The 20175-nt window shown below is 44.9% G+C and overlaps 1 protein-coding gene across 2 annotated transcripts; it reads left to right on the plus strand.

Moving 5' to 3' along the window:
* The first annotated feature begins 740 nt into the window (after positions 1-740).
* LOC123951860 (TRPM8 channel-associated factor 2-like) lies at positions 741-20103 on the plus strand. Of its 2 annotated transcripts, XM_046020941.1 has the most exons (7): positions 741-1363; positions 12174-13150; positions 13449-13546; positions 14590-14803; positions 15355-15594; positions 16417-16754; positions 19560-20103. In XM_046020941.1, exons 1-7 carry the CDS (start codon positions 741-743, stop codon positions 19806-19808), a joined length of 2739 nt encoding a protein of 912 aa, XP_045876897.1. In that variant the 3' UTR covers positions 19809-20103. The 2 variants fall into 2 exon arrangements, with proteins under 2 accessions (XP_045876897.1, XP_045876898.1); XM_046020942.1 differs by lacking the exon at positions 16417-16754 and having other exon boundaries at positions 19560-19744.
* Positions 20104-20175: the final 72 nt, after the last annotated feature.

A 20175-nucleotide genomic window follows, 5' to 3' on the forward strand; every position in this document is an offset into this window, starting at 1 on the left:
GAGGTGTTCAGCACCCTGAAATGCAGTTTCTGAAAGGTCGCCTGATCTTTTTGTCCACAGAGATGCAGCACAATATTAAGTCAACTTCTGCACACCAGCTCTCACCTCATAGCAGCCCTGCAGGAGCCAGCCCCTCCCTGGGCCACTCAGGTCCTGCCTGGTGCTCCCTACCCTATGTGGTGCTCTCCCACCACCCTGCTTGGTGCCCTGAACCCTGCCATGTGCTCTCTGGTTGCCCAGGCCGGTGCTCTGGGTGCTCTCTGCCATGACTGGTGCTCTCCACCCACGCAGCTCGTTGTCCTTCACCCTGCCTGGTTCTCTTGGCCGCCCAGCCTGGTGCTTCTTTGGACTGGGTGTGTTCTTCTGAAACATATCAGTTCTCAGCTGAAATGTTATTTCAAGCTTCATGGTCACATCTACATCTAGGCTTTCCTGTCCTGTAATCTATACTCTCTTGCTCCTTGATAACATATCACTGGTTTATTTTCATCATAACAGTTACTAATTGCTGCATTTAGTTTATCTGTTTATCCTCCTATTTACACATTGTCTTTCCTCTTCTGAAATATCAGACTCATGATAGTGGGGCTCTTATCTGTGGTGCAACTCCAGCGGTTGGCACACACTGGGAAACCGGTAAATGGTTTTTGTTTGCATGCATTTAGTTGTGTTTCCACTCAGTCCTTCATCACTTCTGAGCAAGCTGAGTCTTGATTTTCTCTGCAGCAGCTAGTTGAACCATGGCAACAACTCCAGCCAGTTCTTTCGAGGCCCTCATGAAAGGAGTGACCAGCTGGAATGTCCCTAAAGATGCCATCCCGTGTGAACTGCTTCTAACTGGAGAGGCTGCCTTCCCAGTGATGGTGAATGACAAGGGCCAGGTCCTCATTGCTGCCTCCTCCTATGGCCAAGGCCGCCTGGTGGTGGTGTCCCATGAGGGCTACCTGCTGGATGCTGGCTTCGCTCCATTTCTTCGTAATGCAGTGGGCTGGCTCTGTCCCTCACCTGCGGCTCCCACTGGAGTGCACCCCTCTCTGGCATCACTAGTAAGTATCCTGCAAGCCTCTGGGGTTCCGGCACAAGTTCAGCCAGAAGTGGGGGCCCCTGTGGGGGTTTACTGCATCAGTGCCTACATTGACACGATGACTGCAGAGCTGATCCAGTTTGTGAAAAGTGGAGGCGGCTTGCTCATCGGGGGCCAAGCCTGGTATTGGGCCAGTCAGCATGGTCCTGACAGAGTGCTGTCCGGGTTCCCTGGGAATGAGGTGACAAGTGTGGCCGGAGTATACTTCACCGACATCTATGGGGACATAGACCAGTTCAAGGTCTCTAAGAAGATACCCAAGATCCCACTTTACACCAGGTGAGTCGTATTTCCCAATAGGGAGTCTGACACATGTTAACAATAGATTTGATCTGCCTCTTGAATGTCCTTTTTTTTTCTTTTGCTTTTTTTTTATGTTCCATTCCCAGCATGGAGCCCAACACAGGGCTGGAACTCAAGACCCTGAGATCGAAACCTTACCTAAGATCAAGAATCAGACACTCATGGGGGTGCCTGGGTGGCTCAGTGGGTTAAGCCTCTGCCTTCGGCTCAGGTCATGATTTCAGGGTCTTGGGATCGAGTCCCACATCAGGTTCTCTGCTCAGAAGGGAGCCTGCTTACCGTCCCCTACCCCCCACACTGCCTACCTCTCTGACTACTTTTGATCTCTGTCTGTCAAATAAATAAGTAAAATCTTTAAAAAAAAAAAAAAGAGTCAGACTCTCAGGGGACCCTGGGTGGCTCAGTCAGTTGACAGTCCATTTATTGGTTCTGGCTCAGGTCGTGATCGCAGGGTTGTGGGATCAAGCCTGGCATTGGGCTCTGCACTCAGCGTGGAATCTTTGAGAGCTTAGCTCTCAAAGTACACTCAACTAACTGAGCAACCCAGGCACCCGTCAGCTTCCATTTCAATACACATACAAGCTCCACTCTGTTTTGGAACCACTACAAGCCCAAAACAGGGTTCTTAAAATGCACTGCGGCCCAAAGAGGGCTGAGTTCTGACTGCTACTCTGCCCTGCTGCCAAATAGAAAACCTTATCTCATTCATTCTCTGTCTCCCATGTCTAGTGCCTGGGTTCGTGAGAGTGCGTATCCATGTCTCTCAAACAGATGAAAGAACATTGGTTTCTCTGTGTGAGCACTACCCTGGGCCTGGCCCCAGGCCAGGCCCTACTACCTGCTCATTTATGCTCCAGTGGAGAATTAGGCAAGTGAGGCAACCAATCAATAGAAAATCTAGCAGGTGTTGATAGGAGCTACAAGGAAAGCACAGCAGAATAAGTGGTCAGAGTAACAGGGAAGGGAATGGGGGATATTTAGGTCATCGGGAAAGGCTTATCTATCAGGCCCAGTCAGGACTAGCTGGTGTTCCAGAGGGACTTAGTGCAGGAAACTAAGGGTGATTCAAGGGCTGAAAACTCTCAGGAGAGACAGAAGGGTAACCAAAGGCTGAGCAATAGCGCCACCTGCAGAGGAAGGAGGTAGTGTCACTGGAGCCCAGGAGCTGAGTCACCAGGTGGACACTGGTGTCTTGCTAGGACACTCCCTGCGACCTGGGGTCTAAGGAGACATAGTGATTGTCAGAAACACAGCCTGAAGGGTAAGACAGAGACCTCGGCTCCTGCCTGCCTTCAGGCTTCTTTCTACCCATAGGGTGGGACACGATGTCTATTTCTCTCACTGTGGTATTAGCAGACATCAATCATCATTGCCTAGCCCTAGATCTGGTAATTCATTAGTGGATATAACATGGTAGGTTTAAAGTTCTAGCATTTTTTTCATTTAGTATTTAGAATACTTCTATAAAAATGAACTTCCCTGAGATGGCTGGGCGGCTCGGTTGGCTAAACACCTGCCTTTGCTGAGGTCATGATCCCGCAGGCCTGGGATCTGGTCTCACATCAGGCTTCTTGCTCAGCAGGGAGCTTACTTCTCCCTCTGCCTGCCACACCCCTGCTTCTGCTCTTTCTCTCTGACAAATAAATAAAATCTTTAAACAAAAAGTGAACTTCCCTTCTTTCACTATTAGCTTGCCCTGTGGTACAGTCTGCGTAGGGAACACACGATTAAATGCTGTATTCTCCCTCTCCTCCACTTTTTAACCAATTTTCAAAACACTGGTTGGAGTGGATCCTAGACTCTTCCAGAGGTCTGCATTGTGAAAGCATGGATTGAAAGACTCACATAATACATGTGTTTCATTTATTTTTATCAGTGCTACTGATGAAGTAGCTTTGTCGGTCATCTGATGTTTGGCCATTGTGAGCCGAGTCACAAAAAGGCTCCCGAACACCTGGAATTTTTGACCCAACCCTAATGGACTTCCTTGTTTGGGTCTCACATTACACATTCCTGCCCCAGACCCAAGATCAGCCATTTCTCCAAAGAGCCTGCCCTTCTTTGCGTGGGAAATGGTGTTTAGGAGCCAAAGTCTGCTGTGGTGCTCACTGCTCCTGGGTTGATCATTGCTTCCAGGGCTTCTGAGTGGGCAGAGCTAAGAAGTTTTTTAAAAGATGAACACATCAAGAGTTCATACTGTCCTCAAATTCAACTTCTGGGCTACTTCTGGGTTTTATTTCATTTCAACAATCATATATCTGTCCCCTATTTTCCCGTGATGAGAAAGCCTAGCTCTGACAGAAAGCACCTTAATAACTCATTGACTTTATGCCACAACACACAGTAACAGTTACAAATAACAGTACTACCAGCACAGTTAAGGATTATGTCCAATTCCTTTCCTCCCTATGATATTTTTTATGAGGTGTATAAAGTCAAATTCCCATCCTTTAACGACATTGAGATTAGCCCTTCCCTTTGTGGTTATACACTGAGTGGATACACATGTAGATTTATTAGGATATTTAAGTGTTCCTTTTGGGAGTTGCTTTTGTGAATTAATATTATTTTATAATTATGTAACACAGCTGTGTGGATCTAAAGTAAAACCTGAGGAAGCCAATATTCTCTCCCTATTCCCTTTATATAATTTTCTTCTCTCCCTTTCTAAAGAAAATTACCTTTACTCCATCGTTGGTTTATATATGAACACACACACACACACACACACACACACACACACACACTTTAAAAACGGGATAGTAGGGGCGCCTGGGTGGCTCAGTGGGTTAAAGCCTCTGCCTTCCGCTCAGGTCATGATCCCAGAGTCCTGGGATCGAGCCCCACATCGGGGTCTCTGCTCTGCTGAGAGCCTGCTTCCTCCTCTCTCTCTTTCTGCCTGCTTCTCTGCCTAATTGTGATCTCTGTCTGTCAAATAAATAAATAAAATCTTAAAAAAAAAAACGGGATAGTAAACTACACACATTTTCCTTCACCTTACTTTTTTTACTTAGCATTATTTTCTGATATGGCTTCATAATAGCCTATAGATAGGCACTATGTATTCTATTACATTGACATGTAATGTAATGACAGATGCAGTGTAGTTTTCCAGTTAGTTTTTTACTGACAGACATTCGAGTTTCTAATATTTAGTTTCTAATGTTTCTAATGTTTAATATTTAATATTTAATGTAATCTAATGTATTTAATTACATCTATACTACAATAAATGCCTACATGCATATGTCTTCATATTTTTGCCATATCACTGGAAATGGCATTGGTGAGTCAAAGGAGAACTGCAAATGTAGTTTTGGCTAAACATTACCATACTCCCCAGAACTGGGTTCCCCAGGAACCCAACTCAAAGACCAGCACAATGTGCAGGAAGTTTACAGGAAGCGACTGTCTGAATCAACATCTCTGGGGGAAGGGGAGATGGAAGGGGTGGACAGGAGAAGTTGGGCCATGAGGTGGATATTTAGCAGCAAATATTTTTAATGATATTTTCACCGTTATGTAAAACACTGGGAAAACTCTGTGTCTAATAAATGGAACATTGCTTAAATTACTATGGCATAGCTTACTCTTCAGCCCTTAAAGACTTATTAGTTAAAGGAATAAGAAAATACTCATGATACATGGGCAAAATTAAGATATAAAAGTATATTCAAATGATGCCAAATTTGTTGACATGTATACATACATAGGAGGAAAATAAAATACTAGAAGAAAATAAAACAAAATATTAATAGTGTATCTCTAGGGTTAGGTTGATAGGTGATTATTATTTTCATCTTTACCTTTCTATCATCTCCATATTATCTATAATTATAACCTGAAAAGTTTTTTACATTACTTCTCTGCCTTTTTATAAAATCGGAAACGACAGAAAAAATTTCCTCAAATTAGACAGTAGATATCTTTCTTTGACCTCACATTCTCTATTATTTTATCAATTTGGCAACAAAATGGACAAAGAAACAAATTTCCTTACCATATCAATTTTCCTTCCGTCTTTCTAGTACCTGTCCATTCTTTCATTCACCTAAAATGTATATGGGGCTCTGGGTGGCTCTGACTCTTGATTTCAACTCAGGTCATGATCTCACTGTCATGAGATGGAGTCCCATGACAGACTCTGGCTGGATATGAAGCCTGTTTAAGATTCTCTCCCCCCCCCTCTCTCTCTGTCCCTCCTCCAAGCACACACACTCTATGTCTCTCAAAATAAATAAAAATTGATAGATAGATAGATAAAATGTACTATGTGCCTGTTAAGTTCTAGACACTATTTTGGACACTGGGCTTACAGTAGTGTTAACTATAGTTTCTATAGTTCATTGTGGTAGTGTTTAGTCTCTACTTGAACGACCAACAGAAGTGCTGGGAACGTTCAGGTAATGTATGAAAATAACTCTTCCACGGTATCGGAGTTCCTTATTTGCAAAACTTCTACTGAAATAACAATATGACATTAAAGTATCTGAATATGTATGTTTCTTATTATCTCCCCAACACAATCTTCACCTTTCTGTAACTTCCATCACCATGCATCAGTTTTGCTACTTGTGATTGCGTACTGCTTGTCTGTATTTGTTTAAAACCATGTCTCTCTTTTTAACAATAATCCTTTTAATGGGAGTTTCTAGTCACAGTATAGGTGCCATCGTTTGTTTAACAGTGTCCTTTTGTTGAGTACTCAGGTATTTTCTAGTTTGCGTATTTCCAGGAGGAGCTGTAGCTGATACATCAGCCACACACATTCAAAAATTCAAAGGCCACAAGTGTAACATTAGGTTTCTTGTCTTACATACTTTCAAGAGATTTGCAAATCCAGCTATTCAAAAAAAAATAGCATTGGCAGTTTGATGGCAGTTATTTTAAACCCTGGTTTTCAAATCACTATTACTCTGGATCTTCCCTCAACTTTCGAAAAGCCAATTTATTCTCCTTGTTCAGTTTCTTCTCAAAACCCCTCCTCAGAGGAGCCTTTCCCATGACCACACTGAATCTAGGACTGACCTTCCAGGGTCACTCTTCCCCATTTATGGCCTAAACATCAGTGACCACAATCCATACATCATATCCCACCTGTGCCCTTGTGAGTGCCTGCCCAGCAGCCAGGGCATAAAGGTGCATGAATGCCTTGATCTTGCCTGTCCTGTTTGCTGCTTTATTCTCAGTGCCTGCTGTGTGAAACGTAGTAGAGAGCAAGAGATATTTGTATCCCATATAAATTAATGAATACATAAGTGAGTACATCCAAAACCATAAAAAAGAAAGGGTGGCCTAGTACACAGTGTTAACCCCACAGTTAACTTCATGTTAAGGAATGTTTTGCCAGGGGAGCTCAGCCAAGAAATGAGCTGGAGCTGGTAGACGATCAGCTCAAAGTCTAAGAAGGCCCAATTACTTTACACCCAGGCCCTCAGCTCAGATTCATTCTTCTGTCACCTGGCATCCCCTTAGCGGTTTTGTTTTGTTTTATGAGTTTATGTTTTATTTTGCTTTAAGATTTTATTCTTTATTTGATAGACAGAGAGTACAAGCAGGCAGAGAGGCAGGCAGAGAGAGGGGGAGAGCAGGCTCTCCGCTGAGCAGGGAGCCTGATGCAGGGCTCGATCCCAGGACCCTAGGATCATGACTGAGCCAAAGGCAGCCACTTAACCGACTGAGCCTCCCAGGCACAATCCCTTAGAGGTTTTGGGGGAACTTTCCTGCCAGCAAATCTTGGTCAAATGCTCCTGGACTGACCCAGCAGGTTTGCTAAGTTCAAATTCCTGCTGGAGACAGGAAATACTCTGTCTGCCAAGGGGAGGGGCAATTCTCTACAAGCCAAGAGAAGATACTCTCCCTGTCCTGTCCCCAAGGGCAAGGGCTGACTGCACACCTATGCTTATAAAGCTGAGGAGGACAAGGCCCTTGCTTTAATATGCAAAGTCAGATCCAAAGGCACTCAGATGCAGAATACCAAGACACAGAAGAGTCTAGCAAAAACATCATTCCTACAACAACGCCTCAATACATTTACATGTGGCGTAACCTAAAAGGTGGAAAATATATTAGGAACTGCTTACAAAGAAGATGTTGAATCTGCCGGTAGCTTATGCATCTCTTGAAGAGGTCGTGTTCAGTCACGTGATCCTCAGCACAGTCCCAAAGGGTTTCCACGTTGTGTGAAGTGAGGCTAGACCCTGGAGTTGCTGTCTCCACCAGTCTGAGCAGTGAATGAAAAATGCTAAGTGAAGAGCTGAAGGTGGCAGTTGTGAGGCTGACAGGTACAGGGCAGGAATGCAGTGTCGCCTGACCCCACCCCCACCCCAGAGGCAAGAAAGAAGGGGAAACCACAAATCCTAGAACTATCGTGAATGTCTTCTCACGGTGGTGGCTGGAACTCCTCAGGTGTGCTCCACCCTGGTCGGGGGAGGAGGTCTACCTCAGGTCCCCATAGAGTGGAGGGACTAGCCCTCAGTGAGCACAGCAGTGGGCCCAGGTGACCTTGGTCCTTCAGTTTGTGCTACAACCCTCAGGCCACAAGAAGTAGAAAGCAGAAACATATCAACCTCCATGTTATCTGGGAAGATGGATGGATGTGGGGTGTGCGTACAGACACACGGGTCCTGGGTAAGTTAGAAAGCATAGGAAGGATCTGCCGACGCTAATCAGGGGGAAAAAATCCATACACTGACTCTATAAATAAGCACGGCAATAAATTTAAAAGGGAAGCAGAAGAGAGACAGAAATTTAGTATGGAAAGACAACAGAATCAGTCATGCCTGAAGAAACACGTGACCCAGTGAGCAGAAGCAGATTCCCTGAATGTTCTGTTTAGACCTTTCTAAAAATAAATGTTAAATAAAACAAGTAGCAGAATAAGATGACAAGGAGGATTTTAGAGCAAAAAAAAAAATTAAGAATCAAACACTTCAGGAAAAATAAGCCAATTAGGCACCATGAGGAATAGAATAGACAAGGCCAAGGCATGGTGAAGGGGATGGTGACTCACTTCTCACCGAGCCTTCTTGTCATAGCTGTCATGACCGGGAGGGCTCTTAAGCTGCATTCACAAAGCCATTCCCTGTATCACATGCTTGTTCAGGTGTGCTCTGGTATCTTTTCTGAACACCACTGCCTCTCTCTTCCCTTCTCCTTCAGTGCCTCCTGCACCGTCAGCTTTGAAGGGACACATATGTTTTCTTTTCCATAAATCCTGTATTATTTGCACCTTCATGCCTATTATTTTAAAAATTTATTTTGGGGGGTGCAGAGGGAGAGAATCCTCAAGCAGACTCCCTGCTGAGTGTGGAGCCCAATGCAGGGCTCAATCCCAGGACCCTGACGGTATGACTTGAGCCAAAATTCATAGCGAGACACTCAACCTACTGAGCCACCCAGGCACCCCAACCTGCACAACTATTTAAAGCCTCCTTTGCACAAACTATATGTGTTGCCTGCCATATACCCACTTGTGGGCTTACTCCAAAGACTCAGTTGAAGGAGATGTTCTGCTGTGTGGACAACATTGGCTTTAAAGGCAAACCACCCTGGATTTGCTTCCTGTTCCCACCAGGTATTAGCTAATAACCATGGAGGAAGCTGCCCAACTTTTCTAAGCCTCATTTGCAAAGCAAGAACAATATATTTCAAGTTTATCATGATTAAGAGAGAGAATCCATACGTGTAAATGCCTACCATGTATTAGGAGCCTTATTAAGTCATAGCTACTCTCATTATTTTTCAGACCTCAATATTGCAAACAGATAGTATACAAGATTTTAAATATTGGTAAATAAATATCTAAGATCATTAATATTGCCCTTATAACATTGCCAATCTGTTGAAAGTTACTTGGTGTTTCATCTACTATGCTCTGCTATGCTTGCCCTTCCTTCCTTCATTTTTCTTTTGAGAAACATTCCGTTTTTTTACAAAAATATTTCTAAAGGAATGCAAGGCTTCCAGTGAAAACATACAGTCAATGGAGAAATACACAGAGAAGAATGGCAGGTTGTCTTCCATCCCACACCACCATCCCCATTCTCATGCCACTCAGACTACCACTCTGAGAAGCTTGATACAGATCATCTAATCTGCTCTTCGGTGCATGTATGTGAGCTGAAAACTGATATTTTACTTAATGTATCATGTTTGAGAAAGTTTTTTCCCCCCATATGTTTATGCCACAAATTGGTGAAATACAGCATTATGACTCTCTGTTGCCATCAGAGTCTGGGACATGTTACGCCATTGTCCTCTGGTTGTAATCAAATGTATTTTTCATTCTGCTCAAATCATGTCTATCTCCTGCTTTTTAATGTAACTGACCCATTGGATGCTGAGACAGCCATTACCTTCCCAAACACAATTATGAGATCATCAAATTTTAATTTGCATTTTAGCGGTTTTTCTTTCAGCACTTTGTTTTGATGAAAATGATATTTTTGGTCAAGTGTAACTTTTACCCATGGAAAATATTCATCCTTGTGTATTTTAATCCTTTCCTCCTCGAATTCAGTTGCATCTCATATTAATACTGTCACTTCTGCTTCCTTTTTGCTGTGTTTTCAGATACAGTTTTATTGATATGTAGATTACCTCATTTTCAGTCCTTCTGTGTCAGTTTCAAGTCTGTCTTTACAGGCAGCTTATACCTAGATGTTCTTAGTCCAGTCCAGGAGCCTCTATCTTTCATATAGAAATTTAACCCATTCATATATAGTGATAACTTCAATTTATCTCTTACTCTTGCCTTCTTTCTTATTTTCTGTTTTTATGCTTTGCTTCTTTCAGCATTCTTTCTTGACTGAGTTTTCTCTATTCCTTTAATTCCCCAACACATCTGTAGATCATACATTTTATTTCTATTTTTGAAGCAGTTACATTTTAACATTTTAAATTTAATTTTTAATTACTGAGAAATTATATTCATATATTCTCCTTATTTAAAAAGAAACAAAAATACAACCAATGAGGCAGAAGCCCCTTTGACTATCTCTTTCAATATCAATACTCTCTATCCCACAGTCCAAAAGTTAATTATGGTTTTACCCTGACATTTTTGACATTTACACTAACATATATCAACTTTGGTTATTTTTGTCTTACATAAACTGCATCATGAAGTTCTGCTATTTTAGAAATCTTTTTGCTCAGTAGAATGTTCTGGACACATGTCTGTAGTAACTCAAATGGATCTACCTGTCATTTTTTACTAATAAATAGTAAGCCATGGTCTGACTGATGCCAGTTTTTTACTTCCTCCTCTTTTATGCTGAGGAGAAATTAAGGAGAAATGTACAAGAGGTACTTTTTTCAATAATGTTTGCTACTTGAATGAATGAACTATTTTTAAGAATATTTGGTTTTTCTTATGAGACAAATTTTATAAACTTAATCAAAATAGCCTATAATCTCAGTAGCCAAGAGGGTCACTGAAGACATTTTAATAAACATGCTTTAGATTCTGCTTCTATGTCAAGTTTCTGTGTTTTCTATTTTGTTTTTGTTTTTGGTGGTTTGTCTCATGAAATGTGGTTTATTTAAGGTACAGTATCTTGGAATCTGATTTTTAAATTTTTTCCATTAAGCTTTTTCCAGTATTATATTAAAATTACTTTAATTAACATATGGTATACCATCTATAGTTAACCTGTAACTTCTTTAAGCAATCTCATGTTGTTTGACATTTAGAGGAGCAACAAATTGGCTTTATTTAAAAAAAATGGAAATATTCTCAATTTCGTACATTTAGACCACTTCTCAATAAAAAGTGGTAAATATTCTTATCACATTTAGGTGATCATTTTAAAAGAGTGTGTATTTGCATATATGGTTAAGTGTAGTATTAAACAATTTACTTCATTTCTAGCTCAGAGCTTGATGTTTTTACACTTTTTTTTTTTTTTTTGCCAAAATTAGCTCTGAGAAATGTAGAACTACTTTCTCTAGGAATGGAATATTTTTTTCTGACTTACTTATATGTATATTTACTTAAAAAGACACAAAAGTCAAACCAGAATATCCACCACTCAGTTGACTAGCATGGGAAGAATTCCTGGAAGGGTTGACTTGACGAACGTGGATTTTAAGATTTGCACGTAAGGCCACTACCACACTCCTCAGTACCCCATCAAGTCTGTGACCACGTCAGTTATAAGAAGCATTGTATTCTTATGTGTCACAAAGTAAAAGCAAACACTGGCAGTTAGACAGGAGTATGCCATTAGTTAGTTGTTAAAAGGTGAAAAAATCTGCCTTAGACAATGTAAGTCAATCAGAGAAAGACATTTTTATCTGATCTCCCTGAAAGGAGGAATTTGAGAGGCAAAGTTGGGGGTTTGGGTGGTAGGGAAGGAAAAAATGAAACAAGATGGGATCGGGAGGGAGTCAAACGGTAAGAGACTCTTACTCTCACAAAACAAACTGAGGGTTGCTGGGTGGAGGGGGGAATGGAGAGGGTGGTTGGTTATGGACATTGGGGAGGGTATGTGATATGGTGATTGCTGTGAAGTGTGTAAGCCTGATGATTCACAGACCTGTACCCCTTGGGGCAAATAACATACAGTGTATGTTAATTTTAAAAAATTAAAAAAGATCTTCCGTAGACTCGATAAAGTAAATGACGTCACATACTCCAACCCTAGCAGTTATTAGTGAGAACGAGGAGATGGGCATGAACGAGGTCATCTTTGCACCCCCACACAGACTTTCCCATCCAGTGAGCTTGTTTCAGTGCTTCTCTGACTTGACTGTAGTCCCTCTGTTCCCTGTCACTTTGCAGATGTGGGGAGGATCTCAGGCAGGATCAGCAGCAGCTCCTGGAAGGGATCTCAGAGCTGGACTTCAACACAGATGCCGTCCCCTCACAGCTGCTGGTTCACGGGGCTCTCGCCTTCCCTCTGGGGTTAGATGCCTCACTCGGCTGCTTCCTGGCAGCTGCCCGCTATGGCCGTGGCCGGGTGGTCCTGGCTGCCCATGAGGCCATCCTCTGTTATCCCAAGCTGGGGCCCTTTCTGCTCAATGCTGTGCGCTGGCTGGCCAGAGGCCAGACAGGTAAACTTGGGGTGGCCACAGATCTAGAAACCCTGTGTACCCTCCTGTCAGAGCATGGCCTGGAGTGCAGTCTGCAGCCCCATCTGACGCAGGACTTGCGTGTCTACTGCTGCACGGCTTACAGTGACAAGGAGGCTAAGCAGCTTCAGGAGTTCGTGGCCGAGGGTGGGGGCTTGCTGATTGGGGGCCAGGCCTGGTGGTGGTCCTATCAGAATCCTGGCCGCTCTGCTTTGGCTCATTTCCCTGGTAACATCGTCCTCAACTGCTTTGGCCTCAGTATCCTAGCTCAGACTCTCCACGCAGGCTGTTTTCCTGTCCCCACTCCTGAGATGCAGAGCTACCACTTCCGCAAGGCACTGTCTGAATTCCAGGCTGCACTGAGCCATGGGGCTAGGAACTTGGAAAAGCAATGGCTGGCAAAGCTGGGAGCAGATGGTGCAGCCTTCCTACAGATCCCAGCAAAGGGAGTCCCTGCTTACAAATCCGTGCACCGACACATGAGGAAGCTACTGCGTCTGTTTGGCCTCCCAGCTGTGAGCCGGGAGCACCCTGTGGCTGGAGACTCCTTTGAGGCTGCAGTGCTCTGCCTGGCCACAGAGCTGGCACGCTCTGGGACTGACTGCTCCCAGCTGGCACTGGAACTTGGAATCTGCACCTGCAGCTCAGGACACCCCTTCACTGTGGAGATCGACGGGAACAACCCAGGTACAGAGTGGGGAGTGCGCCCAGAACATCAGAACCTGGAAGGGGAAGGTGGGGTTCCTGGGCTCACAGGACATTGCAGGTACTGAAGCTCCAGTGGGCCAGCTTCACTGTCTATGGTGTACTTTGGGGGAAGACAGGGTTGAGGTTCTGCTGAGGGTTTTGGGGGGATGCATGCCCAAAGCATGGATGAGCTGAGGTAGGCAGGGCAGGGGCTGTGTCTCCAGGAGGGGATGTGAGGCTCCAGGAGCAGCTGAGGCAGGTGAGTAAAGAACTCAGCCTTTCCTATGGCTTTTGTCAGACCACTGTGATGCCTGGGTGAGCACGGGGCTCTACCTCCAACGTGGAGAGAGTGCGGAAGTCTCACTGCCTGAAGCTGCAGCCTCTGCTGGCCTGAAGGTAAGGCCAGAACCCCTATTGCTGACACCCCAAACCACACAGCCACTTCCTTTTCCTTAGCCCTCAGCAGTGCTAGCAGGAGTCCAGGAAGGGACTATTCTGCCCATTTCAGATTTCATAGACAAAGCAGCTAAAGTCAGGGAGTCTAAAGGAGGGACTGAATGCCAGATCTAATTTCAGGTACTCAAACCTAAGCCCTTCGATTTCCATGTGTGATGATGATACCTCCCCGTGGTGATCTGAGGAGGGCAAGGAGCACCTGTCACAGCCTCAGGACATAACAGGCTTGGCCACCAGCACATGGCCTTTCTACCTTCAGACCTGAGGGGTGTGCTTCATCTGGTCACAAATATAGGTTCTAGAGGCAACATTAAAATTGTCCTGCCTTAGCTCTAGGGTCACTTCCTATTACAGGATACCTTCCGTATCGACCTCCTTTCTGGAGCTCGCTTACATTAAACCTAAGAAAAGTAACCTCAGGACTCCAGACAAAACGCCCTCAACCCATCTGACCAGGATGGGGAGCCCTCCACAAAGGCAGAAGCAGGAATCAGTCCCCCCAACTAAGACCAGATCCTGTCGCCTCTGGATGGGTGGTCTCCTGTCTGTGCACAAATGGTGACCAGGATCCTCTCTGGATCATCCTGCCTTTGGAATCAGCACACTGGCATTAGCCCTGCCAGGAGAGCCTGGATTCCACCCAGCACACAGCGTTTGTGGGGCCCTAGTCAGTATCAGCCTCAGGGTTATCCTCTCTGGTCTGTCTGGTGACAGTGCATGTGGAGTCATTTAAATCTCTGGTTCCATACACCTTTCAGTCCCCATGACTATCAGAGTACTAAAATTTCATAGGTTTCCATGCACAGCTCATCGAAGAAGGGAGCTGGTGTTCTTCTAGTACCTGCCATTCACCCAGCACAACACAGCCGCTGACCCCACACACACAGCCCACACCACACACAGCTCCCTACACCCGCATGCCCCTCCCCAGACACACCATAGGGACCAAGTTGCTCCTACACATGGTGGATTCTCCTCCCCAGGTACAGATTGGCTGCCACACAGATGACTTGACCAAGGCCAGCAAGCTGTCTCGAGCCCCTGTGGTGACTCATCAGTGCTATCTGGACAGGACCAAACAATCCATCTGCTGCCTCTGGGGTGGCCTTCTCTATGTCATCGTGCCAAAGGGCAGCAAACTGGGCTCCGTATCTGTCACCATCAAAAGAGTTGTGCCTGCCCCTTACTACAAGCTGGGTGAGTGGACTGAAGGAATATTTTGAAGGAATATTTCTGTTTCTCCTTGAAACAAGGAAGAGATAGCTCATTGCTATCTATGAACTCCTAGTAGCACTATTTTGATATCATTCTACCATCCTGTGAAATCTTACCTTGTAGATAAAAATGATGCACCTTTTCATATGGGAACATTTTGCACCCCCATCAAGGTCTATGTCTGTTACATCTCTATGTCATCTCTATGTCATTGTGCCAATGCTGAGGGAAGGCTGTGGGAAGAGGAGGCACTGGGATGCCACCATAGTTATGGGTTCAGTTGCTAAAGAAGGGTGGGGTAGGGACTTTCAGACAGAAGGGGAAGAACTGTTCAAGATGTAAGCAGAGGCAAGAGCTGTGGAATACCATGTCCATGGAGACTTCGGGCAGAACTGTGGGGAGGTCTGGAGGCCTGTGCTTCACTTCATAGAATGCAGACCCATATGTTAATAGTTTATTATTTCCATGTCCTCCTCCTGGAGTTCAAGGTAAGTCGGGGAAAAGCGAGATAAGCCTACGATACTTATTCCCAGGTAAGACATCTTTGAAGGCATGGAAAAAATGTATCCAGAGGAGCCAGGTTCCCTGGGGAGAGCTGGCAACAGACAATATCATCTTGACGGTGCCGACGGCAAACCTGCGAGACCTGGAGGACCCCGAGCCTGTACTCCGCCTCTGGGATGAGATGATGCACGCTATAGCCCAGCTAGCAGCCCGGCCTTTCCCCTTCTGCTGTCCCGAGAGGATTGTTGCTGATGTGCAGATCTCAGCAGGTGGGTGCTCCTAGTCAGTGGACACCGTTTATTCATTCTTTTCTCTTTTTTAATGCCCCATACACAAAAGGCATAATCTTACCAGTAAAGGAGAAAAGACATAACAGAAATAGACCTTGACGGCGGTGCAAAGATTTCCCATATGAAAAGGTGAATCGTTTTTAACTACAAGGTAAGATTTCACAGGATGGTAGAAGGATATTAAAATAGTGCTACTAGGAGATCACAGATAGCTATGAGCCATCTCTTCCTTGTTTCAAGGAGAAATAGAAATATTCCTTCAAATGGAAGTCAGAGCTGGCAACGGAAGGAAAGACGTTTATGTTAAGTATTGATGGGTTTACATGAAAAAAATAAAAGGAAACATAGTTCTGACATAGAGAACGTTGCTTTGGACCTCAATTTTTTTCTCTTTAAAAAAGGGGATTGTCTGTGCTAAAGAGCATAAATCTGCACAACAGGGGCTTACACGACAGAAGAAGTGACATTGCTCTAGCCTCAGGGATCTCAAACCCAGACACAGGACATAGTGTCACAGACTCACATGAAGGAAAATCACAGAAAATGAAACCCTGAACTGTAGCGAGAATAAGTGTATTCATCTTGGTCAGGGCCAGAGCAAGGAGGAGGGCATAACCCTGACATGAAAGGATGGGAAGGGGCCTGGGGACCATTCAGTTCCTGACTAAGCAGAGCAATGCATCTATTTTCTAATCAGCATGGAGATTCTGGCATTGCTGTGGGCACCCAGGATGGTGAGGAAAGATGATTTGTGTCCCCTCCACCTCTTCCAAGCCTCATCTCTAACTTCTGCATTCCCAGGCTGGATGCATTCAGGATACCCCATCATGTGCCACTTGGAGTCAGTGCAAGAGCTCATCAATGAGGCACACATGAGGAGCAATGGTCTGTGGGGACCCATCCATGAGCTGGGTCACAACCAGCAGCGAGAAGAGTGGGAGTTCCCACCACACACCACTGAGGCCACCTGCAACCTCTGGTCTGTCTATGTGCATGAAACAGTCCTGGACATCCCCAGGGCTAAGGCTCACCCTGATCTAAGTCCTCCAGAACGAGAGAAGAGAATCAAAACTTACCTGGAAAAGGGAGCCTCCCTGAATGACTGGAATGTGTTCACAGCTCTGGAAACATACCTACAGGTACAGAGCAGAAAGACAGGGAGGTGAGGGCCATCAGACTCCTCCATTGTGTTACATCCTGGACCCCGATCGCCACCGCCTCCAACCTGGGAACAGGGGGCCTGATTGCATGGTAGAACATCCTAAGTTGGAGGAAATAACACCTGTATCACTGGCCTCCTGTACTTTGTGTTGTTAAGTAAGGGGAAATAAAAAGTATCTAGAAAACAAGTAGAGAAAATACAGCCTACTGGTCCACCAGTCATGAATGGAAGTTCCAAGTTAGTCTCTCCTGAGGCCCAGCACTTCCACACCAGTCTTGACCACGGTTGCCTAAAAGTGCTTCAGAAGTGGGTGTTGTTTTGTTGTGCTTTGTTTCTCTTCACCTCAGTTCTGTGGATCAAGTGAGTGTTGTATCCCTCCATCCCTTCATGGTAACAGTGATGTGTCTCTGGGACAACTGCATTATAGGAGGCTTTTTAGGAGATAACTGTTGTCAGGGTTTTCTGAATTCAGTTACCCTACATGAACCTGAAATACTTTTAGGGTGAGTAAACAAATAACCAACCAATTCAATGGGAGAATACCAAAGTCCTGAACCATGCAGGCTTCCTGTGAAACGTGCACAAAGCCCTGGTCCCTCCCTGAACCTGTTCTGAACATTAATGTTTCTGAGTTGGCAAAGCTGTTCCCCAAATAGGATCTCCTGTGTCTTCTACCACAGCTCTACAGGAGAGTGGTGTGGTCCACTTTTCATAGAGGTAAATGCCAGATTAAAGCTTTTTCAGCAGCCTGTCCCATATCACTCATTTAAAAGATGGACCCAGACCCTAAAATCAGGAATTAATGACAGGTCTTGGGCTTTGGCACAGCCACACCATCTCAGTATTGTTCTTTCTGGTATTTTCTAAGAGTGAATGGAGACAGCCCCAGTCAAAGAGATGACTTTGTGTTGTCTCAGTTCTGTATGCATAAGGAGACAGTCTGAAGGTCCACTGGAAAACAAACTGTAAATGGCAGCTTGCCACTGAAATGTAGGTGAAAGCCACAATTGTGTCCTCCCCACTCACTCACTCACCAGGGAGCCTTGAAGATCATTTTGCAGAAGCTATGGAGAGACCCATCATTCTGGAGTCTGAGAGTCCATCTCAGGACAGGAAGACACCTTCTGACCCTCCAACTATTCCCCACCCTACCTCCTTCTGTTGCCTTCACACATGTTCTCATCTTATTGCCCTTCTTTCTCTTGGTGAGAAACTCCTAGGCTATTCCAGCATCTTGCCTTAACCCCTACTGTCCATCTTCCACTTTAATTCCAAAAGAATCTTAAGATTCCATGTCTAAAACTCTAAAAGTGGTCTCTTCGACATACAGAGTGAAGTCAAAGCCACTTGGCAGGGTGTAAAAGGCCCTACATGGCAGGTTGCACCAGCTCCAGCTCCCATTCCCTGTCCTCCCTAGTTAACCTTCCCTGCTTCCTGCCATGAACACATCCTCTGCCTCACTGTCTTGTCCCCGAGCCACCATGTTTCCTTCTGGTGGCTGAAATATGCTAGAACATCTTACGCATTACCTGTCAAGTCACCTGTCAAAATTCAGCTCTATTGGACGCCTGGGTGGCTCAGTTGGTTGACCTGACCTTCAGCTCAGGTCATGATCTTGGAGTCCCAGGATCGAATTCCTCATCGGGCTCCCTGCTCGGTGAAGTCTGCTTTTCTCAGTGACCTCTCTCTTCTCATGCTCTCTCTTTCTCATTCTCTCTCTCAGATAAATAAAATCTTTAAAAAAAAATTCGGCTGTATTGCCCTCTTCTCCTGACATCATATGCTTGATAAGCCTTCTTTTTTGGGTATTTACACATGTGTCTCTCCCACTGACCCGTGTGCTCTGGAAAGACAGGAGCTCCTAATCACTTTTGTTCAGTGCAACACCCGGCACTCTGTCGGTATAAAATAAATGTTGTATGTGTAACAAGTGTTTGATGTGTTGATGTAATAATTAACAGTGATTCACAGAAGGACTGGCAGAGGCCAAGGCAGTGAGATCAGAGGGAGGCCTGACTTCAAGGTATCAACTGTCCATACGATTTATGCCGCAGAGTCAGAATTCTCCTCCACAAAACGGCGAGTGGTCTGGGACACCCCAGGATCCCTGCTCATTCTGCACCTCTATTATCGTAGCTGACAAGGGCCTCCTGCTTGTGGCTTTCTGGTGGGCTATCCCTCCATGAACATGAGACTCTCCTTTTTGAGCCCCTTGTAGTGTGTCTGCTTCTTCCTGGTTTTGCCCCAAAGGGAGTGTTCCTCAGAGCAAAACAGTAGCCTTGAAAATCGTTACAGATCTGAGTTGACTGTATAAAAACAGCAATTTTATCCTGTCTGAAATGTGTTGGACATTCCCAGCTTTTAGGGTCCCAAAGACAAAATATGTGAGATATCAGGTTTCCATCTCAATCAGGCTCAGACCCATCTGATGCCTAGAAAAACATTTAGGATCTGGGAATACATTTTTTTTTAAGTTAGAGATAATTATAATAACTGTCATTTGCTGAGAATTTATATCTTTTCAGATATTCGCTTCCCTGTGAAGTCCCCTAACAAATTCAAGGGGTATAGGTTCTGTGGTCAAGAGATGGATGGAATGAGCCAGTGGGATCGTCTTGATGTTCAGGGGTAGAGTGGAGACACAGAGGCAAATCATAGGAGGGAAGCAGCTCATGAATGATCAAGGGGAAAGAATCACTATGACTGAAATACACTGGAGGTGCATGTTGCAGGTACTTCCACAAACTGGTTCCTCATCCTGTCCCTTCTTTTCTCTTCTCAGCTCCAGGAGGCCTTTGGATGGGAGCCATTCACCCAGCTCTTTGCTGAGTACCAGACGCTCTCTGGCATCCCCAAAGACAACACTGGCAAGATGAATCTGTGGGTGCAGAAGTTCTCAGAAAAGGTGCAGAAGAATCTGGCTCCATTCTTTGAGGCCTGGGGGTGGCCTGTCCAGAAGGAAGTGGCGACCAGCCTGGCCCGTCTGCCCGAGTGGCAGGAAAACCCCATGAGGGCATACATGCATCATTAGGAGGAAACGATGTGCAGCAAGGTGGTGGGGGGAGAGGCAGTTAAGCCATAAGACAAAATGACACCAGTGTTCTCAGGAAGTGCCCGTGTTACTGTTCCCTGGGTTATACTTTTGCTCTCACTGACTTGTTTCAGCATTCTAATCCTTAGCAGAGGATATTACATCTATGCATCTTTAGGTCCTGCGGATCTCGGCTCCTACTTTTGACCAACAGTGTTTTTTGTTTTTTCTTTAAGATTTTATTTATTAAAAAGAGAGAAAGAGAGCACAAAACAGTAAACAAGAGCAGGGGAAGGGCAGAGGGAGAGAGAGAAGCTGACTCCCCCCGCTCAGCAGGGCGTCAGATCATGACCTGAACCTAATGTAG

The sequence above is a fragment of the Meles meles genome, chromosome 10, assembly GCF_922984935.1.
Source record: "Meles meles chromosome 10, mMelMel3.1 paternal haplotype, whole genome shotgun sequence".
NCBI lineage: Eukaryota > Metazoa > Chordata > Mammalia > Carnivora > Mustelidae > Meles > Meles meles.